Source organism: Paramisgurnus dabryanus, chromosome 1 (assembly GCF_030506205.2).
Source record: "Paramisgurnus dabryanus chromosome 1, PD_genome_1.1, whole genome shotgun sequence".
Taxonomy (NCBI): domain Eukaryota; kingdom Metazoa; phylum Chordata; class Actinopteri; order Cypriniformes; family Cobitidae; genus Paramisgurnus; species Paramisgurnus dabryanus.
This window is the reverse complement of record NC_133337.1, coordinates 3,374,300-3,400,155: the sequence shown is the minus strand read 5'-3', so window position 1 is coordinate 3,400,155 and position 25,856 is coordinate 3,374,300. Positions and strand designations below refer to the sequence as shown.

The 25,856-nt window shown below is 37.1% G+C and overlaps 2 protein-coding genes across 6 annotated transcripts in view; both read left to right on the top strand.

The window, feature by feature from the left end:
- The first annotated feature begins 1,826 nt into the window (after positions 1 to 1,826).
- parp12b (poly (ADP-ribose) polymerase family, member 12b) lies at positions 1,827 to 7,062 on the top strand. Of its 2 annotated transcripts, XM_065265807.2 has the most exons (8): positions 1,828 to 2,248; positions 2,730 to 2,865; positions 3,642 to 3,897; positions 4,012 to 4,104; positions 5,586 to 5,712; positions 5,874 to 6,042; positions 6,161 to 6,281; positions 6,494 to 7,062. In XM_065265807.2, exons 1-8 carry the CDS (start codon positions 1,920 to 1,922, stop codon positions 6,592 to 6,594), a joined length of 1,332 nt encoding a protein of 443 aa, XP_065121879.1. In that variant the 5' UTR covers positions 1,828 to 1,919; the 3' UTR covers positions 6,595 to 7,062. The 2 variants fall into 2 exon arrangements, with proteins under 2 accessions (XP_065121880.1, XP_065121879.1); XM_065265808.2 differs by lacking the exon at positions 6,494 to 7,062 and having other exon boundaries at positions 1,827 to 2,248; positions 5,879 to 6,042.
- A 418-nt stretch (positions 7,063 to 7,480) lies between these two features.
- The window catches only part of LOC135747107 (UPF0606 protein KIAA1549), a 254,948-nt gene continuing 236,572 nt past the window's right edge, over positions 7,481 to 25,856 (top strand). The window contains exons 1-2 of one of the 4 annotated variants that reach the window (XM_065265768.1): positions 7,481 to 7,896; positions 9,614 to 9,839. In XM_065265768.1, the coding sequence (XP_065121840.1) occupies positions 9,716 to 9,839 (124 nt within the window). In that variant the 5' untranslated portion in view covers positions 7,481 to 7,896; positions 9,614 to 9,715. Of the gene's footprint in view, positions 9,840 to 25,856 lie in introns of all 4 variants that reach the window. The other 3 variants (XM_065265767.1, XM_065265770.1, XM_065265769.1) reach the window with 3 other exon arrangements.

Below are 25,856 nucleotides of genomic sequence, written 5' to 3'. Positions count from 1 at the left end.
GGAGGTTGTTTTTGTATTTTCTGTCGAGATTTTAATAAACTTCGATATGTTTGGTCAGTACTGCTCGATCAAGAACTGCCACAGCAGGTCACACGATCGTTCAGGGAGGAAAATGAACAACGGAATACGTTTTTTCAGCTTTTATTTGGGGGAAGCCGGTGGAGGAGCTGACGAAAAGACGCCGGATCGCGTGGTTTACCTGCCGCAATCAGGAGAAAAACTTTTACTTTAAAAAAAAATCCCTGCATCAGCGAGAGTGTGTTTGCTGCATTTTCAGTCATTCAGTAATTTGTGATTAATAAAAGCAGAACCACTTAAATTGTCTTGTTTTAATGCTAACACTGTCAAACTAACTTGTAAATGTAAATTATGTTACGTTATTTATTCATTTCTGATCAACCTCACCACATGATTTATAAAAATAAATCTTTAGACAATTTTGACGATTATAACAAATATTTTTTTATTAAATGCAATTGCTCAAACCCACTGCTTGTGACTCTTTAAAATGATATAACGTTAGCTAAATATTTAGCATTTTGTTTGTTTTAATAACTTGGCCAAGAACAGAAGTGCCATCTTATGAACATGTGTTGATTCATTGCACAGAATACAACGGATATTTTTTTATAGAATCATTAAGATACTTAGGTATTAATACATTGTAAGTAAATGGCATATTTCTTTTAGCTGGTTTGCCAACCGTCATAAAACTCCGAAAGAAGAATGTCATCTTACTATGAGCTTGAAGGGATTTATAGCTCTTAAACTCCTGCAAAGTGTATGCACTCAATCCAAAAACAAGGTAATAATAATAACAGATATGTGAGTGGAGGTAGTGCGTCTGGATCCGTAATCCAGTCATGCCCTGCTGAAAAAACCAGCATGGGAATTATGCTGGTCTATGCTGGTTTAGCTGGTGGTCACAGCATACCAGCACCAAAACACAACATATGCTGGTATGACCAGCATGGGATGCTGGTGCTAATGCTGGTTTAGCTGGTGTTCACTAGCAAACCAGCACCAAAACACAACATATGCTGGTCTTGCTGGTATACTGTTTTTTCAGCAGGGTAAATCATTTGGATCTGTTGTTTATTTGTCCAAATAAAGTTTTTTGGCAGTAGCACTTATTTCTCCCAATAGGGTCCCTTCTCTTTTTCTTTCAAACTCCTCAATTTCTTCGGTTCTTCTTCAAGTTTACCTAGTTTTAGCTTAACACACCCACAATTAAATGGCATAGCGGTCGGCGGTGCCTCTAAACATGGCGCCCACGTCCCATTATGCAACACTGCGGTGACGTACATTACCATTCCCTATAATATGCTGCAGTCTGTCTGCTGATCTGATACTGTAATAAAGATGAATGTATAATAACTGATTAAAATGCAAAATTTACAACTTTCAGTAAATAACTATTTACATGCTTTGGACGTTTGTGTTGTAATAATGTACAGGGTAAGTTCACATATAAAAACGAAGACGAGTAAAGTGATGTTTTATCATTAAAATCTGAAAACGTCCATTGATTTAATAGAACGTTTGGGTATACCAACATGGCGACGCGGTGGCTTCACAAGTGTGACGTCATGCGCAATCCAGTCATTTATATAGATCAGTGGTTGTATCTATTGTAGTATTATTTATCATTTTAATATACACACATTAATGTGTATGTTGTGTACTGTGAATATTGCATTCACCTTTTAACAGTAAAAATATTGACACCTTTGCGTTTTTAATTCTTTACAATTTTAATTAATTTAAGACTTTTATTTTGAAGAACTGGCACTGTGTACTTGGCATGGAGCCTTGGTACATTTACAGTTTCCGCTTTCATTTCAGTAGAAACTCAAAGACAGAAACGCAGATTCGGGAGTATAGAAAATAGACACTCAGATGTGCAGATCGGCGCAGAAATGTCCGGCTACTCTCCCATTATACATTATGCGACCAGCATATTATGTAACTACAAAGGATCTATGGAGATATCAGAATTGCACCGGACAGTTTTAAAAAGCTTTGAAATTACAGAAGACGATTTTTGGTACATAATAAAAAGATGTCCCCGGTTCACGGTGGTCCAGAGAAAACCCAGAGACGAGGAGGCGCAGCCTGACTGCATCGTTGTTGCCAAAACATCTTTGCGACTTTGCAAGAAATATTTAAAAAATGAATGTTACAACTGTCAAGATTTACATCTGTGCAAGTATTTCGTTTATGGGAATTGCAGATATGGCAAAGGAAGGTGAGGTTCTGAAAATGTGTTAACTATATTTGCAAAATATAATGTATAATACATTTTAGTAAAGGACATGAATTATGAGATATGATTACAAGACAGTAACAAACTATAATTAGTAATAACAATATTAACAGTCTAATCCTTTTATGTTGTTTGAGCGTCAATTAGTCCTTTTTTAATATTGTGGCATGTGCTTTTTATAAGTTTCCATTGGATTGGCATCTACGATAAAATGTCAGGATGTTGGACACGCCCTCCATTGTTATTCCAGTTTCCCCATTAGAAATAACAATAAAGAAGTCAAAACTATGCATAATGAAATTCATAAATATGAATGTATGTAAACCTTTAAAACAAAATTTTTACTATTTTTAAAATAAGTGTAAAAAGTTACAGAATTCCAGATGTTTTTTGCCTTTACAAAACAGTAACTTCATGTAAGAAATGACTTTGAATATGCTTCTGTGTTATGTGTGTTTTTAAGGAAGGAGTGCAAGTTTTCTCATAATATTCAGTCCAAGCATAACTTCACCCTGTTACGAGAGTGCACACTTCATGAACTAAATGAAGATGATCTCTTCCTGCTTGTGTTACAGAATGACCCTGCCCTGTTACCAGAGGTAAGAAATGCAAACAAGGACACAAAATACATACCTGCAACTCCATTCTCACCACTGAATTCCTCCCAGAAGCCAAACTCACGCTATGATTGGGATATTTCTGCATTCCAGATCCCTCGCCTGCCGTATGAAACATCCGTCTCCGTCTGTGCACTCAGTTACAAGATGTTTTTAGGGTAGATGAGAGTTCATGTAACCACTATGAGTGTCAGGTTAATGTTAAGGTTTTTCTTTTGCCAAAGTATAACTTAGTGGTCCATAGGAGCACTAAAGGAGCTTGTTTTCTGCATTGTTCCTGGGATAAGGAGGTAATACCATTAAACAAAGGCTAAAAAAAACCAAGACCAGAGAGATGTTGCCCTTCATCGCCCTGCGATCTTGCAGACAGTATAATGATGGGAAATAAATTAAAGTCAAGTGGTCTATTGGGAAGAATTGTGCTCTTCAGTCCTGTGTGTTTTGGATGAAGAGTTGATGATCTTGGTTGGTGATTCTGCGTTCATGTCACTGCCTTGGGTTTGGACATTTTGAAATAAAAAAAACAAAGGAAAAAGAAAAAAAGACCTGTTGATGACTTAAAGTGGGGAATGCCCAGTTACCCAAGAGGTAATGTAGATAATTTTGCTGTGAGCTCTTTGAACACTGGTTTAAACTAGAAGTATAATTTTTTCTACACACCTAGTATTGCATTCAAGTGTGCATGTGGGATTTTGCATGTTGTATTGCTCCTTGTTCCTCTTGCTTGTATTCATACCCTTCTTGCTGTGTTTACGCAGGTTTGTTACCATTACAGTAAAGGCACTGGGCTTTTCGGGGCTTGTACCTTTATGGAACGCTGCACTAAGGTGCACATTTGTCAGCACTTTGTGCAAGACGACTGTCTGTTTGGCTCGAAGTGCAAACGGCAGCACAGCATCAACGAACACAGCCGCAGGATGCTGGAGGAGCGAGGTCTTGGTGGAGACCTCATCCGTGATCTGCCTTACATCTACCAGAACGTTTACCGTCTGAATTTACAGACTCTTCAAAATGGTAGGAACACACATGTTCGTTCACATGTGTATTAATATTTGTTCATTCAAAATATACACAGTTAATTACTAAGTATTATTATATATACTGCTTATGTCCATTTGTATGTTTCAGAACTAATATCTGAGCCTAGGGTGAATCCAGTCGCTCAAATAGAGAAGACTGAAATCTGTCTTCACTTCATAAGAGGAAAATGCAAGTTCCAGGGTTGGTTTCTTTTTTGTTATTCTCTCGTTTTCTCCTTCCCTATTAACTCTTTCACTGCCATTGACGAGATATCTCGTCAATTAAGAGAAAACGCTTCCCTGCCAATGACGAGATTTTCCACAATACCGCTATTATCCACCAGGTGGCGCCCTTCCGCAACTTTTTAAACCCGGAAGTATTGCCCTATGGCAAGCTGCTGCATGTCCGTGTCTGTTTTAAAGATTGCTCTGAATGGGATCTCTATGAAAAGTCTGTCACAAAAATGGAATTATCTCTGCTTTTTGCTCAAAATGTGGTGTTTTTGTAGAAACCTACCCATATTCAAAAGCTGATTACAAAAGAACCTCTGAAGGTAGGATGAAACGGTTTTTTTTTTGTTTGAAAGCAGAGGGTCTGTTCTTTCATTTGATATATTGTATGTTTATATATTTAAAGAAGAACATTTTCTGGAAGGCATTAAACTTTGGTGAAAATCATGAAAAACGCTGGCGCTGGCTGGCAACTTTTTTTTAAAAACGCTGGCGGTGAAAGAGTTAAAGGCAGCATAGGCAGGAATTATCTAAAAAACTTTTTTACAAATTTGTTTAAACTGTCTTTATATACAAACACATAATTAAAATGTAAGTACTCTGAAAAAGAGAGTATAAAACTCGAGCGTCTGTAGACCTCTCACGACTGTTTTAAACACAGCTCATTATTTCCATTCGGGACAAAACAAATGATTGGCTTGTGCCACTATCACTCTCTCTCGCGACCATGGCGCCACCCCTGTTGCTATGGGATCTGCCCACACATGCGCACACCCGATTGATTTGAACGTGCACGAGGCACAAAAGTATGGCAGAGAAAGAGCATTCAGAACTCACAGTACCTGCATATGCAGTCAGCGAAGGCAAACAAAGGAATAAACGAAGCAATCAAACGAGAGTAAATATCGCGTGGCTTTTCCTCGAGTCGACGATGCGGTAGCGGTATTGTCTCCGGAGTGTAGTCCTCATCAGAGTCATCAATGCTTTCATCACGAAAACTCTTCCATGCAAAACACTGGCTTAATAGTGAGTACTAAAAGCCATCCTATTTGTTTATATTCATAGTGATAAAATTAGGTGTATTATTACATGTGATTGTGACATGATGTTACTACATGCAACGCGCTTCTTCCTCTCCGCTCGTCTGGTAAATGCTTCTCCCAGCAGAGCCGGTCAGTGTCGCGCATTCATGTGTTTTGGGGCCGTGGATTTAGAAGAAACCCAGAAGGGAGGGGGTGGAGTGAATAGAAAAATGAGCAGTGTTTAAAACAGTGGTGAGAGGTCTACAGACACTCGATTTTTATACTCTCTTTTTCAGAGTACTTACATTTTACTTATGTATTGGTATATAAAGACAGTTTAAACAAATTTGTAAAAAAGTTTTTTTTAGATAATTCCTGCCTATCCTGCCTTTAAGTTTACAGTTAAGTTGATGTTTTTTTATTGCTTTAGACCAGTGTGTCCTTGTTCACTTTAATCTTCCGTATAAGTGGGAGGTTTACAACGGAAAATGTTGGAGAGATTTGAAAAATATGGAGGAACTAGAAAAGGCTTATTGTGACCCAAAGAATGAGCGCAGGTCGGTACTAATGCAATATTCACAACCCTTCTTGTCTTAAATATGTAAATTTTCAAACTACATAATCTAAACCGATTAAAAAAAACATTATTTTAGACAGTAACACATTTTAACAAATTGTTTTTTTACATTTTTTCCTGTTTTCACTCGTCTGGATTCAGTCCAGGTTCAAGACCGGTGGATTTTATATCCATGACCAGGGATCAGAACCCTGTACGCAGACTCTCAACAGTCACTTCAGTATCCAAACCCACCCACTACATCTTGACCACAGAGTGGATTTGGTACTACAAAGGGGATCATGAGAATTGGATAGAATTTGGCCAACCGGTGAGTCTGTGTTGTATAGATGCTAGCTAAACATGCTGTAATCTGAGATTTACAGTATTTTTAAGGGCAGGTTTTGAAAGGGTTTCAACATCGCTTTTCAAAAATGTTTCTGTCCTAGGACGATAAACAACATGTAACATCTGTAACATCCAAAGAATTGGAGAAGGCTTTTTTGGAGGACAACACTGCAGAAGTCCCTGTGATTAAGGGCAACAGGCATTACTCTGTCAGTTTTCAAGGTAGTACATACCCCACCAAACCAGCACCTTCAAATTTAGACAATCTGGTGTATAACTAGGGACGTTCTGATGTTGGCATGGTCCCTGTGATGATACATACTGTAATTTTATCCCAGACCTTATGAATTTCCGTGACGACCCTGTATGTGCACATGTTGTTTCCCAAACATATTTTTATAATGGCAACTTAGTGTCACATCTTTTTTTTGCAGATATGTATCAAAGGAACCCCAAACACAACACAAAAAGAAAAGTTCGCAGACGACCACGTTTTGTGTCTGTTTCCGATGTGGAGAGCCAGGGTGCACAATGACACGCCCTGCACACAAACACACAGAGTTTACATAATAACAGACATTTAAAATACTGCTTTTTTAAATTCTTGTCATTTTATATATTGGGTATATAAGTCAAATCATACTTAGGACAGTTTTCAATTAATTCAAAATGTTTCTGCTTTGAATTACATATAATAGATATAGTTTAAATGTTGTGCATCCCACACTTTTTTACATAGATCTTTCTTTACATTTCACCTTTGGCACATCAGTAACAAAAATTTTTAAGTGCTTATGATTTATTATGGAACTATCGCATCAACCTACACATATTTAGATACTGTGACGGTTTTGTTTTTTTATATATTTGTTTATATTGTGTCTGAATTTGTCTGTTGTGCCTTTAGTAAATGTGGGACCTTTATGGGATGACATCCTTTAGACCCCCGGGTTCAGACTTGCACTTTCTTACCATTAATAAAAAGTCTCCCTGTTTTTCCAAATTTGTTAGTTTTTAAATACTGCTAGTCCAGTAGAAGATCAATAGCATTTCCTCTCCCAGCAGGTGGCGCCAGAGTTTTAAACCAGGTAAGTTAAAGGGATAGTTCGGCCAAAAACAATATTAAACCCATGATTTACTCACCCCCAAGCTGTCCGAGTTGCATATGTCCATCGTTTTTCAGACAAACACATTTTCGGATATTTTAGAAAAATATTTTAGATCTTTCAGTTGATTAAATGTAATGTTACGGGGTCCACCAATAGTCCACGACCTTCAAGTCCAAAAAAAATGCATCCATCCATCACAAATTAAATCCAAACGGCTCCAGGATGATAAACAAAGGTCTTCTGAGGGTAATCCACGCGGTGTTGTTGTAGAAATATCCATATTTAAAACTTTATTAACGAAAATAAATACCTTCCGGTAGCGCCGCCATCTTAGACTCCTCTGTATTCAGGAGAGAGTAGTAGCGTAGTGTACGCACTTTTCTTAGTGACGTATGACAAATTCGGAGGGCGGGGGCACAGAGCAGCCTCCGTAGGCTGGGTAAGCTCTCATCCTGAATGCAGACAAGACTAAGATGGCGGCGCTACCGGAAGGTATTTATTTTCGTTAATAAAGTTTTAAATATGGATATTTCTACAACAACACCGCGCGGATTACCCTCAGAAGACCTTTGTTTATCATCTTGGAGCAGTTTGGATTTAATTTGTGAAGGATGGACGCACTTTTTTTGGACTTGAAGGTTGTGGACTATGGGTGAATATTTTCTAAAATATCCTAAAATGTGTTTGTCTGAAAAACGATGGACATATGCAACTCGGACAGCTTGGGGGTGAGTAAATCATGGGTTTAATATCGTTTTTGGCCGAACTATCCCTTTAAGTCAATATTTCATTGAAGAAAAGCATTTACATTTATCCATTTGACAGACAGTGCATTCAATTTATAAATTTGTATCTATATTTTATGTACTGTAATATTAAAGTAAACTTTAGCTGCCCTGCCAAATGTAGTATGAGTACTTGGAAATAACTAATATTATTTTAATGATTTGTAATAACGATACAACAATGGCATAAAGGCCAAAGTATTTTTGCAAATTCTCAGAAGAGCCTATGTTAAAATATTAATAGAATATTTGGTATCTACACTCATAAGTGTTTAAACTAAGTGCACAGAATAAAGATAGTCATAGTCAGTAGTACAATAATTACATCAAGAACTACCATAATATACAAAACAGCCTGGGGGTTTGGCTTATGTATAAAAACAGTGATGTGAATGAAAGGTTGAAATAATATTATAGTTTAATTAAACCGAATGTTGATCAAATCAAATAAACATACCTATATGGGGAGTGATCTTGCTGTCAGCCAACGAGAGTGGCGCGCTTTTTCTTCACATTTCTAATGAATAAATTCAAGGGGTGGGTCTTCTCTCTCTCTCTCTCTCTCTCTCTCTCTCTCTCTCTGCAGAAATCACTACAGGACAGACTGTTTCTCATCTTTGGAGTATTTTATTTCATAGAAATGGACATTCGTTACACAGACAAGAATATCTATTTTCAATAACATTTTAATAAGCGGTTTACGTATTTATTCAAGCTGCGCTTTTATCCAGGCTGTTTGAAGTGGGATCTTGGCAAATGGGCCGTGCATAGGAAAAGCTAGATGCGTGCCGTTATAACCTTTTTTTCTGGACGATATCAATACCGGAAACCTGACAATAAACATCTGAATATCGATTATAAGAAGAGCTGTCTACGTAAAAATACCACAGATGAAGACCGGGATATATTTTATTGATGTGGTGTATACATTCATACAGCACTGGTTATTAAATCGTTTCAATTGAAACTCTGATCACTTAATATAATTTACGTTGATATTGATTATTTATTGCCATATTCTAATCATGATGATGGGTGTAAGAGGGGCGCGCGGCATCTCAACATGACAGGTAAAGAAATTCACACCAATATAAGGTGCCATTCATCACCTCATGTTGCTTTGCATGTTAATGACCAATTGAAATCAAATAAATGAGTATTTTAAGTATTATGTTATCTATGTTTTATTTTTTGACCTGGTTTACCCGCTTAGTCTGATTCATAGGCTATCCGCCCTTTTGTAGTATCTGATGAATCAGATTCATATGACATATCTCTTCATCATCTACCTGTCTGACATAATGGGATTAATCGTACACTATTTGATTTATGGGAATCATAATAACATTAAATTTGGATAGATAGATAGATAGATAGATAGATAGATAGATAGATAGATAGATAGATAGATAGATAGATAGATAGAATAGATAGATAGATAGATAGATAGATTCAATATCTACCTTTACAAATATTTATGAATACCTTTGTTTCAGTAACTGTGGTATTTCTCGTAAAACCATAGTAACCACAAATTTACTATTGTCTTATTATAGTATACAAATTTGCTGGGTTGTTTCAACCCATGGTTGGGGTTTAAATGATATATAATGTTCAATCCAACCTAATCTTCTAACAGCCTATGTTTTCCTCCTCATAGCAATGTATACAAATGGAAGGATACCAATCAGGAAGACCTGTGGCCATCCAGGAGAAATGTTGTCAGGGTCGGATGCCATGTCTTGAATAACAAACGGGCAAAATGGAAAGCTCGTATTCAAGGATGATCCAGAGAAGGTCACAGCCTCTGCTTGGATGTTGCTCGGTTCTGCTCATGGCTGTTATGCTGGTGGGGCTCACAGAGATGTCCAGCACACCTGTGCCAGGTTCCTTATTATCCTTTTGCTCTGATTGGTTATACAATTTGTGAAAAAATGTGGAGTAGGATTTACTTGAAAAAAATAGGAAAAATTTTTACTCAGAAAATGCCGGTAAATTTAAACACAATTATCAGCAGCTTTAACTAGAATTTTTCAAATAATTTTTATTCACACTTTGTTCATAAGTTTTCTATAAAGGAATGCTTAAAAATATACTATATTTTTGCATTTTGTTGACAAACTGTCCTACACTGAAAAAACAATGGAATCTTCCGTAAAATTTTCTTTTCTTTACGTATTTATTATTATATACCACATTATGTTGAGCAAGTAAGAAGAGATAATTATGGATCATTGAGTGACTTAATACACATCATGATTTTCATCATGTCACCTATTGTCTATACACAAGCACCACTCTTCTGAATGATGGTAACCACAAAACTAAGAAACAGAAACTCTTCTAAATTTCAAAGATAAATGGACATTTAACACTAACAAGTCTTTCATTTTTAGTTTAAAACAAATAAAATAGCGTTTTATGTAAAATTTTGCTCTTCAAATGCCGTCCCATGCAAAGCATGCTGGGAACTACAAGTCCACTGCCTAGTTAGTTATGTCTACTTATGCCACTTCTCTCGAACTTGGAAGAACGCACGCACATCTATTATCTGAGTTAGTAAGTATCTTTTACGCGTGTTTGTCGTTGTTTCCACCAATTGATTTTGATGACAAAGCACAAAGTTAACATTACTTGAGCAATTCCATTTTAATTTATGAATGTATTTGAGCACAAATAATAAAAAATAAACTTGCAAGTAAGTCATTGAAATAAATGTGACATTTTGAAGTAGAAAGACACAACTACTTAGATCATGCTAAATTTATTTACAAATTAAAAAAAAATCAATTCCCACCCCTTTTCCTTTGCTGATCCGAAAATGATTTGATCCGTGACTCAAAAACCATGTGTACATAATGTGTAAGGGGTCCAAATATGACCCTATCCATCCGTTTGGCCCAACGACGGAATCCAAACGCCATGGCCGAGGATTATAGCGCGTTCGGTCTTTTCCGGCGCTTACCAATGACGTTTTAACGTTACGCAACTTAATATCTGACTCCTTAATGAAACATTTTAAGAATTCGTTTGTGATTATTAAATTTGGATAAACATTTGATAATTTTTATTTACTCATGTTAGCATTGAACTCATTCATTCGATTACCAATGTCATATCAGCCCACACCGGCCGTTGTGCGGAAACATAAACTCAACCACACCAGAGGTCCTGACTTATATAGCCCTTGTATAGTAATCACAAATATACTCAACTTAGTTAGTAGGGGTGTGCAAAAAAATTGATTCACATTTGAATCGCGATTCAAGCTTTGCCGATTCAGAATCGATTCATAGAATTCCAAAAATCGATTCATACATTTTTTTTAATGCCGTGTTACTATTGTTCTGAAATGAGTTTATTTCAGTATTCCCATAGATGGCTTTGCTGCATCGTATTCACTCTGACGCCTGCACACTCTTGTCCCAGTGTTTCCCACACATTGACTTTACTTGGGCGCGCTGCCTAGTTATATTAAAAAGTGCCCAAGTATATCTGGCATCAAATTGTTTATCTTTTTTGTTTTTCTGTGATGATGACACTCTTTAATAATGACATTTTGTGTGCGACATGATGAGTTCAGTATGCGTTTACGTACTTTCTGTTTCTCAATGAATTAGGATGCGACGCGAACAAGCTCGTGTGACATTCATGTTTCTGACCTTGAGCAGAGTTATACCATTAGAGGACTTCACGAAGCACCCGCGGCCTGTATGGTTCCGGGTTTATATTTGAGATGGTCAGTCGGGTCCAGGTCAGTCATAGTTAAAGTGCCCATATTATGAAAAACTCACTTTTTCTGGGTTTTGGGGTGTTCATTTGTGTCTCTGATGCTCCCACACGCATACAAACTTGGAAAAAAATCCATCCATGCTGTTTTGAGTGAGATACAGGTTTCTGAATGTCCTCTGCCTTGAGTCTCAGATTGCGCTAGTTAAAACTCAGCTCCGTTGTGACGTTACAAACCGTTTCGTCACATTCAGTTTGAATTTTCCCGCCCACCACCCCACTCGCAGGTCTCCACCCACCAGGTAGCTAGAGAGCACAGAGCAGTGACACCCTCTATGCTGTTATCATGTCTCACGGAAATAACAGCAATTTGGATATTATCAGAGCCATAGATATGGCTCTGGATATTATGGATTATACTCCCGCCTACTTTTAAAACCAAAGTTTTAACGCGTGGTTATTGGAACCCGGAGTAATCTTATATACAGTGTGTTACCGAAATGTGATGTAAACAACAGACTATCACAGACTACAACAGATAGTCACTATGTATCTATATTTCACGAATTATACACATTTGTGGACAAAAATGGTCATTTAATGTATTTTATTGGACTTTCATGGATCATTCACACATCTGAAACAGACTGGATTCGATTCGCGATCGTTGTATCAACAAAAAAAGGTAAGAAGTCACGTTATATTTTGCATGTTGTCATCTTCGGTCACAAAATACAACATTAGACCATCTATATCTCAAAACAGAGATCATACATTGATGCTAGGGGTGTGACGAGACACTTAATCCACGAGACGAGACGAGACTGGGTTCACTAGAACGAGACGAGACGATATTTTTACGCTTTTTAAGAAACCCTCGATGATAAAATAAATGAATAAGAAACTGAAATCATGTTATTTTTAAATGTTTTAACTAATCAAGGACTGCCCCTAACAATTATTTTACTAACTGATAATGAAGTAATTTGTTATTTTTGGGTAATAAAAATAGACCCAAGTGAACAGTAGCCTTTAAAATTACATAATAACGAAGATGCAATAATAATTGGTTCAAATAAAGTATTAAAACCAAGTTACATTAAACAACATTACATTAACAAACACATTACATTTGTGGTCTATAAATAAAAAGCATTATGTATATATTATAACAAATGCCTGCAGGGGGGATAGTTGACTCGTCTCGCGGACGCTATCTTCACTTTCACTTTAGACTGAGAGAAAAGCTTATTTTTTAGCCAAACAATGTTTAAATCCATTTGAATATTTAATATACGTCCATTTCTTTACAATAGAAATGAACATGCAGACATTAAATCATGTAAACTCTGTGATGGTTTAATCTGCTGAGACTTCACATCTATCAACAGACAAACACAACACGTCTCAGACTTCATACGAGCTCCCAAACGAACATTATTGGAAACCCAAACAAAAAAAGCAAATGCAGTAAAAGACAGAATATAATGCATGCACTCTAAGAGGCTAATTACACCAACCACGCTTTAAACGCTTGGAAACGCAAGGCGTGACGCACTGCCTTTTTTTAAAAAGAGCAGTGCGAGTCGACGCGGCTTTAATATTGCTAGGCAACCACCTAGTCAGCTGTCTTGTCAATCAAATATTGAAGCGTGCGCTCTTTTGCTGTTAACTGTCATATTAGCAGAAACTTTAAAAAGATGACGCTTGCTCTGACCTTGTTTGAGGGTGAGAGGTGCACAAACACGCAGGAGAGAGTGAGCGAGTGGAGTCCGGTTCTTCAAAGCAACTGTAAACTTCCCTCACCACAACGTAAGGCCCGCATCTCCCCTCATTCGAGTGGACAATGGAAAGACGCGAATGACGTCGAGCGCTTCTCCGTTGTCAGCGTTCCTTCAAAGGCGCGTGCTGCGGCCGCCGGCAAAACCCGCAAGGCGCTCAGCGCGCATAAACAGCGCGCAAACGCTCCATGCCCATAGAATATCATTTAAAAAAGGCGCCTGCAACTGCCATAAACGCTTTTGGTGTAACTGGCCCCTAAAAGGGTCAAACAGAAAGCTGCATCCTCCGGAGGTCGCATATGCAGGCTGCATACGTCATTAAGGTTTATTTCAGATCATTAACTGAGCATTACATTCGCAAGTCGTGAGCATATTACAACAATTTGCGATTAACTAAATTATTAGTAAACTTTATAATTGTTAGTAGTCTCTAATAAGACAGTCTTTATGAAGTTAATGCAGTTTAAAAATGCGACCTCCGAAGGACGCAGTCTTTTATTTGAGAAACGGCCAGAATTTCACCTACACAAGAAATCTCGCGAGACACACTTAATCTCGCGATACATATTTAATCTCGCGAGATCTCGTCGCACGAGATCTCGTCACACCCCTATGCTAATCCCATAAATTATACCTTTTAAATGTATAGTGATGTTAAAATTGTTTAAGTTAGGCTATATAGATATTTTTGCAGGCTAGATAGTTTGCAGCGTGGTTGCCAAAGTTAAAAAAAAATATTTAACGGCTTTATTTTACAATTCTACAAGAACTAAGTAATAGTGCTTTTTCAAACTAAAAGTGTTTTGCCAAACTAACCGAGACCGGGCCTTCCCGCCCCGTCTTTTCTGACAAGGCTAACCCCCGAGCCTCTAATAACTGTTACGGTCCGGACCTCCCGCTAGCTTCTAGCAATTAGCTTGCGGTCCACAAGCAGCGCCGGGTCTTAATTTCTGTAATTTGCGATAATAATGCGTTTGAAAATGTTTTATAACGGGAATATGTTAGCATTGTTCTGGGAAAACGAGTTTATTGTTGAAACTGCTACATCACAATTTACGCTGGAATCTTTGTGTGTCATGATGAGTTTGACACACCGAGACCGGGCCTTACCGCCCCGGCTTTTCTGATGAGGCTAACCCCCGAGCCTCTAATAACTGTAACGAACCGGACCTCCAGCTAGCTTCTAGCAATTAGCACGCGTTCCACAAGCAGTATACATCCCCCGCCGGGTCTTAATTTCTGTAATTTGCGAAAATAATGCGTTTGAAAATGTTTTATAACTGGAATATGTTAGTATTGTCCAGGGAAAACGCGTTTATTGTTGAGACTGCTACATCACAATTTACTCTGGAATCATTGTGTGTCATGAGTTTCTTCTCCTGTAGTGTAACGTTACTTATTAGTGATACTTTTCTGCTTGATTTGTCTGTTGGCAACATAAACCGTTAATAATAATAATAATAATAATATATAAAATAACAACACAGTATGGTCTGTACTGCTCACGATATCACTATGCACGCGCACATGACGTTAGTAGTGGGGCGTGATCAAAGGAGCAGCAGCTCATAAATATGTAAGACTAGCTCAAAACGGCACAATCTGAACTGCCCTGAAACAGAGGCTACTAGAGATGAGTATGTGGAAAAGCTATTATAATATGGGCACTTTAAATTACTTCTGGTCCCAAAGTCTGATTAATATTGTGTGTAAAACCCGAGTCAATCGGAGAATGGCCGTGACCATGAGCGCTACCGCGCTAAAGCTTCAGCGTGACGACGGTTTCTATGGCTCGTTGATTTAAAAGACAAGACCACGCGCTGGATTTTCTGTCTCCCATTTTTTTCTATTATTATTAATAAACCATATATTTTCCAAAATCTATTGCACTGAACGAGCAAAGCTCAAGATTTACAAAACGCAAAACTGTAATGTAAAGTCCCCTGTCACTAAACAGCAAGTAGACTTTTGAATCTGAAATAATGAGTGGATTTAGCTTTTTTATGCGAGAGAGAAATAGAAAGATAGGCATTTTTCCTGCTTCTGCTCTATCTAATAGAAATAATAACCATTATAACACCAGTCACATTTATAATCTATAGACCTGCACTGTCTATCATTAATATACTATATAATTGTATTTAATAGAGTTTGATAAAAGGGGTCATCTAATTGCTTCATAACAGTTTTTATTTTTGCATATAGACATAAAGTTATATTAAAACTACATTTAATTTGTTGTGTTTCTTTTCTTTAAAATTGTATGTCTACTACAATCAATCACATAGGAAAAAGTAAACTACATTTACATAATGTGAATCGTTTTTTAAAATCGAGAATCGTTTTTTGAATCGAAAATCGATTTTGAATCGAATCTTGAGCCTAAAAATCGGAATCGAATCGAATCGAATCGTGAAATTTTCTGAATCGTGCACCTCTATTAGTTAGGGTTAAATAATTAAACTTAACCGCACCAGAGGTCCTGACTTATATAGCCCTCGTATAGTAATCACAAATATACTCAACTTAGTTAGGGTTAAATAATTAGTCTATCCGTGTAACCAAAGGAAATGGTTGAAGCAACTGTCCGATGCTGGCGTGCCCTTAATTATCATTAGAAAATATTATGCAACCCAGCCAACTATATACAACTTAATACGGAACTCAAAACTATAATTATAGTAGAGATATCAGAGGTCCTGACTTATCATCTGATAGTCCACATATAGTAAAGTAATGGCTGAACCTCTTAGTTCATCTGTATAGACAATTAGCATGAATTTATACCCCGGTTGTAGATTTATGGTGACAAAAGATATCGTAATACTTATAGTAACTTAGAAGAGTCAATGATACGTAGCAAATTAGAATGAATACAAATGTAACAATTTATTAACCAGGTAGGTAAAACATAATTCAGAAGCCAATTCACAATCAAATTAAAATACGAAAGAATAAAAAGAAAAACCATTGCATACCTGGTCAGAATGAAGATCTATTTACAGATTCTTCAAAATAAAATAAAAATACATGATGCTGTGCCAGGACAGCAACATGGGGGTGCATTTCTAGATATCGAAAGTCCCATCTGAATCTTTTGACATTTTCCTTAAATATCCAGAGAACAAAGCATTGTGATATGATATACTGATTGGTTCTTGTAAGCCCAGGGGTGTTACCTAATATACATACAGTGGGTGATTGGTCAACATGTCTAAGGTAGGAGGTGTCTCCCAACATCAGGTTAGGTTTACTTATTTATTGTCACAGATTAACATTGAATCCTGTTGTCATATTAATAAACCCAAATGTACCACTTGCATTAAAAACACTTCATATAACACCAAACAAGACCAGTTTCAGATACATGTGTATGCAGAATGTAGCATTCCATATACAGTTTGCTTTGAGAACATGAGGAGAGGGGGATGAGAAAGTGTGGTAGGGTGTCCCACACCATGGGGTAGTGTTCTTGGGGGGTAGATGTGAACTCTTTGAGAGGTTTCAGATGATAATTCAACAGGAATTTAAAAGCGGTGTCCTGTGGATTCAGCCATTTGCTGCTGGTTTTAGAAATCCCTTTTGTCAGGGTTTCGCATCACCTTACAAATGTAACCCGTTAAGCTTTAATATATTGGAAAAATTATGTAATTTGATAGTAGAAAAAAACGAGGTAAGTTTACTGTATCCACATAACCAAACTTTTTATAATAAACACGATAATCTTATGTACGAGATACAGTGTAGTGTCGTCGGAGCCTTTACCCTGATATTAGGCTGATATCAGCCCTCTGCTGACTTTCTGCCCCTGTTTTTTTTTCAAGGGTTTCCTCACCTGTCAAATTCCAATTTAACCCCAGGATGTATGTATGAATGAGTACTGTATGTGTGAATGACGACTGTGGTGAGTTGAATGAGAATTGCAATGTTTGTGTGACTGAATGGTTTCCAAGAAAGCCTGTGTTTCTTGTGCCGTCAAGAACACTAAAAGACCAAGCAGATTAATTTTGGGCCTTTTTTCATTACTGCATCTGCCAAGAACACACTAAATAGATGTGGTAGTTTTCCATGTCAGTTCCAGATTACAGACGTTGTTTTTGTTTTTTTGTGGTCAACTGGGAGAAAATATTATGTCACATTATTTTAATCTATTTTCTGTACTTCATATGCCATTGCATTATACATGTATAAGCATTATTTTGCAAATTTCAGATATTGGCAACAGTGAAAAGCTCCTTTTTGGCCAAGCACATATGTACTGTTGGCATCCATTTATTACTGATTGAGACCGTAATTTAACTGATATATAGCCTTGAAATTACATGCTGATTAGTGATTATAAAACACCATGTCTCAACAGAGCAGAAATGTTTAGAGTAGTGGTGATAGTTACATTTTTGGTTACTAGTAACTCAAGATGTACAGTAATGTGGTTATGTTTAGCTGACAGCAGGGTGATTAACAGCGAATGTGTTTACATTGGACACACACACACCCAGACAGATGGATGGATGAAAGTATCTCCAGTGCGTCCGCTCGCTCACTTAATCAGTTACTGTCCATACGGTCAACCATTCATTAGGAGTCTCACAACCCTTGTGGTGCTTCTCACCGCTGAGATGGAAATGTGTCCTACAGCAAAACAACCCCTCCATTAAAGCCATTGATCTTGTGTGTCTGTGCTTTGAGTCAGATTATTGGCTTCAGGAGCAGAAGCTCCTTGTCTCTCTCTCTCTCTCTCTCTCTTTCTCTCACTCTCTCTCTCTCTCTCTCTCTCTCTCTTTCTGTGGCTCTGCTGTATCTGATGGTTGGGCATCGATGATTGGATTTAGTAACATCAAAGTGGACCTCAATCTGTAATAATGCGCTGCTATTCATAGACGCAATCACTTCTGCTTTTTCATTTATGCGTTTCTTTGCCCGCGAATCTGTGTCAGTGAGCTGATTCTGTCGGTGTGAGAAATGCCTGTGAGCTTTACGCTGTATAGCATACTGATGAAGAGGCCGGCACGTGACGTTCTCCCGTAACACACACACACGTGCAATTCGCACAAACATGCGGTGTCACCATGGAAACACCTTGGCTGACCATGCCACAGATCCATTCACAGGGATGTGCCCTGATACACTGTGTGTGCAATGGTTTGCATGTGAAGTTGTGTTCTCTGCTGGAACAGTTAACTATAATATATAATAACTAAAGTTATTTTATTTGCTATTCTAGAGCGTATTCATCTTAAGGTTTTAACACATACATTGTACATCAGAATCTTCATACCAAAACTTGTCTTTTGACTGATGTCATCCAACTGTGTTCTCATTGGAGGAGATGCATTTAATGCTGTTGTAATATGATAACAATCGCTCACATGTAAATACTTAATGATTCTTAAAGAGAACGTAGGGTTGAATTCCATTCAATTTAAAAAAGTTTAACAATGCCTTGCCTTTGCTTTACAGATGTCTCCAGTGAGCAGCAAACATTACTTAACTACAAATTACTGAGTAGTTAATGTATATGGCCGGAAATATCTCATTTTAGATATGGCATCATGAATATAATGGTATGATTACAAACCCATTGATTATTACTTGTAGTATTGCTAATATACTGTACTATGCATCATATAAAAAAATGTATACACATACTTGCATAAATCGCACTATGAATAATTACAAACCTTCAGAAATTTGACAAATTCAACATTTATTAAAGCAATGCAAAGCTAGCTAGAACACAAAACGCTAACTGCCTGATTTGAAATTAATCAAGCAATCTTTAGCATGAATAAACATTTTAGCATTATTTTAGCATGTTCACGGTTTACATGTAGCACGTTGGAGTGAAGCAACACCCGAACAGGGCTTATCCTAGTCCCAGACTAAAATTCATGTTTGAGCTGGCTTAATTTAAAAACATTTTATACCGACCTATCTCAACAGATATCAGTGCCATTGTTTTGTCTTAAAGGCGGAGTCCATGATGTTTGAAAGCCAATGTTGATATTTGAAATCACCCAAACAAACACGCCCCTACCCCAATAAAATCTGGACCTTCTGTTGATAGACCCGCCCCACACATACGCAACCCGGCATTTGATTTGATTTGATTGGCTTATCAGTGTGTTTTGGTAGTCGGCCCGTTTCCTTCTCCAAACCGTTTTTCAAACATCGTGGACTCCGCCTTTAAGATGCACATCAGTATTGTTTTTTTATAATGTTTGTTTGTAAAAAACTACTTAAATTACCTTATATAACTAAGGGCTAGTCCTGGATTAATCTTAACCCTGTCTGGGAAACTGCCCCAAAGAAAAATTAGCAATCCAAAAAGGAGGGAAGCTCCGATTGATCGGCCACAGATCGGTCGACCATTACATTAAAGGGCACCTATTTCAATTCTAAAAAAACAACTGTATTTTGTGTATTTGGTATAATACAATGTGTTTGCGTGGTTTATGGTTCAAAAACACATTATTTTCCACAAACCTTACATTTTTGTAGCTCCAGATATACTGTCTTCCTGAAATGCACTGATTTTGTACAAAACTCATCGATCTGAAAGATGCTGTGTCCCTGATTGGCCAGCTAACCTGTACGTCTTGATGGGCCTGAATACCTCTGACATCAGGCGGAAATGTGATGCTCCTTACCATGTTTGAAAGATTCACTTACAATGCAATGCTGACAGGAGATCACTTACAGGCTGAGTACGAAGCGGGAGGAATTATGATGAAGTCGGTTTACATCACATCAGAAAGAGATTAACGTTGGAGACGATAATTGACATGATCGTTTACTTTGGTGTATGTACCTTTTAGAGCCCAACCGATATGCATTTTTGGGGCCGATGCCGATACAGATATTAGGGAGTAAAAAAAGACAGATAACGATATACCGGCTGATATTCTTTATGTGTATAGTACAGTACACATATACTACAGTATATTATACTACAGTAGGCTACTGTACATATAATACACTATATACATTAACAGAATATACTATATATAAATACTTTTTTTGCAATGATCACTCACAAATGTGGTGCTCAAACACTTAAAATGACGTGGCAAAGATATGTTATATAGGCAGGTGTGTTTAACAAGTTAACAATAAACTTTATTATTCAAAATGATTCTGATTTAAGTGCACAAAACAGTAAAATTGACTTATTATAAATAACTTTAAAACACAAACAGAACAAAATACATATAATTTGAATAATTGTCAGTTTTGACGAGAATATGTTATATTGGGCTTATTTTGTAAATGGAAATTTATAAAGTAATTGTTTATTAACTTTATAGTAAGTTATCTACTTCACAAATTAATAAGCAACTGACTGTTTAGCCGACAATGCTTAACTGACAACATACTGATGTAGGCTTATGTTTAATGTACAGCACAACGTTTTTATGACGCGAACCCACAGTGTTCTGCCGGAACTTTAAACTTTTATAACTTTTTTTAATCCCGACCGAATCTGCAATGTCTGTGTTTTTCTCTAACGACCTCAGTAAGAATTCCAGAGCAATTTACCTACTGTTTTTCACCGAACTCAGAGGTCCTCTTAGAAATTTAATCCCGTCCGGATGCAAATGTCTGTGTTTGCCCGCAATATCTTTTGAAAACGCGGTTCATTTCGTGTTTTGGCCAACTGCCGTAAGGTCTTACTAATGCGCGTATATTGTATTTCCTGAGTCCCATTCATTTAGATATGGATGTTTTTTCGCATTCGGCAAAATAAAATAATTAAATCAAGACGAGCTGAACATCAAACACTGTTAAGACTGGCCACTGTAATATCAGTAACGTTATAACAAACTCCGTTCAAAGTTGTTCAACTCCGGAATGGTAATGGTTAATTAATAAAGATAATAAATTATTGAATCATTATTTCTTCATTTCTTTGGGTTTATGTTAAGCGTCACCGTCCCGTATACGGGACACCTAACTTTACGTCAATATTGTTCAGGTAAATGTTAATCTATCACTACAAACTATATATTGTTGGAAAGGTCTAAGCCTCTAGAATAGACATTTTAACAGTGTTTTATAAAATAAATTATGTAGGGAGAGTAATTGATTCATTTATGAAGAGAGTGCGCCTCAAAACATTTTTATCCTGCTAAATGTCACTGATTCGCCAGTGGGGCGCCTACGTTTACTTCAGTGTTTTCCATGTGAATTCTTATCCAATCCTGACAAACTATATATCATTTGAAAGCTCTAAGGGTGTATTTTCTATTTATCATCAGAATTTTGGGAAAGAAATGACATAGTGAGAGCCATTTTCTAAAATGCCACAGGTCCACAGGTGGGCTCATGTTGTTATTATATATTGGTAACACGAATACCCTATCTAAACCTAAAATTTATTGACAAACTATATATCATTGGAAAGCTCTGAGAGTGTAGTTTTCATATTTTATCACCATTTTGGAGAAATTATGAGAGAGTGAGATTCAGTTTCTAAAATGTCATCGGGCCACAGGTGAACCCAGTTTGTTTTTACATATGTATAGCAATAATACCCTATTCCAAACCTAAAAAATTTTGACAAACTATATATCATTGGAAAGCTCTAAGCGTGTAGTTATCATATATCTTCACCATTTTGAGAAAAAAATAATCTAGTGAGAGTCAGTTTCAAAAAGGTCATGGGCCCACATGTAGGCCCAATATGTTTTTACATTTTTCTAACACTAAACCCCCCACCCTAAACCCCAAAAATCTTGATAAACTATATATCACTGGAAAGCTCTCAGAATGTAGTTTTCATATGTCAAAGTCATCTGATGATAGAAATAATTTAGTGACAGTTTTTTGTTACATGCCACCCCCCCCATAGGAATGCATATTAATTTTCTATATTCATAACACTATATACTAGTATAAATCTACAAAAATGTTGACAAACTATATATCATTGGAAAGCTCTTAGAATGTAGTTTTCATAATTCAAAATGTTTTAGCAGTAATAATAATGCAGTGACAGCAATTGATTCATTTATGACAAGAGTATGCAGCAAACCGTTGACACCTACTGGCCGTTGTTGGTAAAACCACTAAAACTGTGATACAAACCTCATTTTTTGTGATTTTAACTTGAAATTTGGATCACAACTGCTTGAGACATATGGCTTTATGTTTACATTATTACTTTTTTGAAAAATTTACCTTTTTATAATTTTTTGAATAAAATTAATATTTTATTGGATTATTTGTATTTATTAAAATAAATTTAAACTGCTATAACAAATTTTCTGTTAAATATTTTCACCTGCTTACACTTCAGTCAAAAACCTTGAATTGTCTTCTTTAAAACAAGATAAAGATTAGGCTTCTAGACCAAAAAATGCCAGAGTTATATTCGTTTGAACATGCACTTCAATTTTTCACCCCCCCACTCTAAAGGATAGGACGACGCTTAAGAGGTTAAGCAGACAGTAATATAAAACACGTAGGCTAACGTTACTTTAGTAGGATTTGTATATTTTATTTTGATTTGTTAAAATTAAATTAATAAATTACATTAAACATTACAAACACGCGTATTCAGAGCACGTGCTCTTCTGCAACGCCCAAATTCCCATCTCTGGAATAGCCTGCATCATTTTAATCCCGTCCGAATCGGTACATAAAAACACAGACGTCCTGGGGGACACGTTGAAACTCAAACGTTGTTTGGAAAACTAATCCTGTCCGAATAGTGCTAAAGACATTAATTAGTATCATTCCACATACAACAACGTCGGAACGGTCCTCTTTCTCCACACTGGTAAACACTGGGGCGTAGTTTTGCGTTCATCCTCTGTGACCTCTTGTCGTGATGAACTCGCAAATGGACAAAATAGAGTGATTAAAAACACCAAATGTAAACAGGAATGCGTCTCTCTCATCCACTTATAATACAATCGACCACAGCGCGTCTTAATACCAGGTGTAAAAATGTTGTGAAGAAGTGACTGTTGTGACTGCCACCAGCTGAACTGAGAGACAACTGACTGAAGTGAAGGGGGGTTGGCTGGTGTCACACACAGTGAGTGACCTGGGTCGCCATTTGCAACCAATAGTGCGCGCTCTGCTGGACAAACAAGTACTTACATCTTTCAAAAGCATTTAATGTGTTCTGTAAGAAACGTTTATATCGGCTGCATATCTGCGGCTTATACGCCGATACAGATATATCTGCGACAGGCTCATATCGGCCGTTAAAATCAGCAAAATGATAAATCGGTCGGGCTCTAGTACCTTTTGCATATAGTTAACACACTTAGACACCAAAGGGAATCTAAAATCGTGAATCGGAGGATAGGTGTTCTTTAAGGGTGTGCTCATATTAAGTTTGACATCAAAGTATGGTTCGTTTGGCTAGTGTGATTGCTCTGTACTGTACCGAGGTGTGGTATCGGAAGGTTGCCCCTCCGTGGAGATGAGCAAGGGAGTGGGGACAATCGTACCTGGGTACAGTTTGGTCCAGTAAAGTATGATTTAAGCACGTCCTAAATGAATCGATTGGTACTCGATCGGTGAGTGTTTTACCAGCACAAACACCAATGTTTTACTTATGGAAACATAAAAGTTCATGTCTGTGTCAGTCATAATCTGGTATATTCAAGATTTTGGATTGAAGCCATTTAACTTTAGTATGGGAGGTTAAATGCCCATATTATGAAAAACTCACTTTTTCTGGGTTTTGTGGTGTTCTTTTGTGTCTCTGGTGCTTCCACACGTAATCAAACTTGGAAAAAAATCCATCCATGCTGTTTTTGGGGTGAGATACAGGTTTCTGAATGTCCTCTGCATTGAGTCTCAGATTGCACGGTTTCAAACTCAGCTCCGTTATGATGTAACTAGCCTTGTCTTCACATTCCGTTTGAATTTTCCCGCCCACCACCCCACTACCCAGGTCTCCACCCACCAGGTAACTAGAGAGTAGTCACTTCGCTGATATCCTCTACTGTTATCTTGTCTCATGGAAATAACAGCGCTATTTGGATATTATAGATTATACTTCCGCCTACTTCTAAAACAAAGTTTTAACGCGTGTTTATTGGAACCTAAAGTGTAATTTCATACAGTTTGATACGACGTAAATAGTCCTCAGATTGTAGGCGATATTATATTGTATTACAAGACGTTCATGCGAAATCGGATGTAAACAACAGACTATATATCTATATTTCACGGATTTTACGCATTTGTGGACAAAAATGGTCATTGGATGTATTTTATTGGACTTTCATGGATTATTCACACATCTGAAACAGACTGGATTCGATTCGCGATCGTTATATCAACACAAAAGGTAAGAAGTGACTTTTATATTTTGCATGTTGTCATCTGGACTTCTGTCACAAAATACTACATTAATGATGCTAGAGCATCTGTATCTCTAAACAAAGACCATACACTGATGCTAAACCCGTAAGTTATTCCTTTAAAATGATGTATAGTAATGTTAATATATTATTAATGTATGTAGACAGTAGGCTATATAGATATTTTTAGCACCGTAAACTGACATCATCCCACCCACGAATTGGTGCACGTCGAGTGGGTGAACTTGTATGTGTGTGTTTGTGTGTGTGTTTTAGCAGTCATTTGCCATTGATAACGACGAGGTGGCTAACAGCTATGCTATTTAGCTTGCAGCGTGGTTTCTACTGCAAAGCCAGTGACCAGCTACCGTAGTTTTCAAAAGTTAAAATAAATATTTAACTGCTTTAGTTTACAATTCTACATGAACTTACTAAGTAGTAGTGTTTTGCCAAATTAACCAAGACTTGGCCTTACCGACCCGGCTTTTCCGACAATGCTAACGTACCCCCAAGTCTCTTATCACTTTCCCAAGATACGGTGAACCTCCCGCTAGCTTCTAGCAATTAGCATGCTGTCCACAAGCAGTATACATCCCCAGCTGGATCTTAATTTCTGTAATTTGCAAAAATAATGCGTTTGAAAATGTTTTAAAACGGGAATATGTTAACGTTAGCATTGTCCAGGGAAAACGAGTGTATTGTTGAGACTGCTACATCACAATTTACTCTCGAATCATTGTGTCATGAGTTTCTTCTCCTGGAGTGTACTTATTAGTGAGACTTTTATGCTTTATTTGTCTGTTGGCAAAACATAAACCGTTAATAATAATATATAAAAATAATAATACAGTCTGTACTGTTCGCGATACCATTGCGCATGCGCACATGACATTAGTAGTGGGGGGTGGCCAAAAGAGCAGCAGCTCATAAATATGTAATGACCACTTCAAAACGGCACAATCTGAAATGCAATGAAACAGAGGCTACTAGAGATGGGTAACAATCTTTTCCTACAAGCAATTTCAAGCAAACAACTTTTGAAACATGCTTAATGGAACTCATACACCTA

What these genes read in the sequence shown, in the direction of transcription:
- parp12b (XM_065265807.2), top strand. Translation starts at nt 1,920, where the DNA reads ATGTCCGGCTACTCTCCCATTATACATTATGCGACCAGCATATTATGT. An exon ending in TGCAGATATGGCAAAGGAAG is followed by an intron (nt 2,249 to 2,729) that starts GTGAGGTTCTGA and finishes TGTGTTTTTAAG; the next exon opens with GAAGGAGTGCAAGTTTTCTC. An exon ending in AGGAAAATGCAAGTTCCAGG is followed by an intron (nt 4,105 to 5,585) that starts GTTGGTTTCTTT and finishes TTATTGCTTTAG; the next exon opens with ACCAGTGTGTCCTTGTTCAC.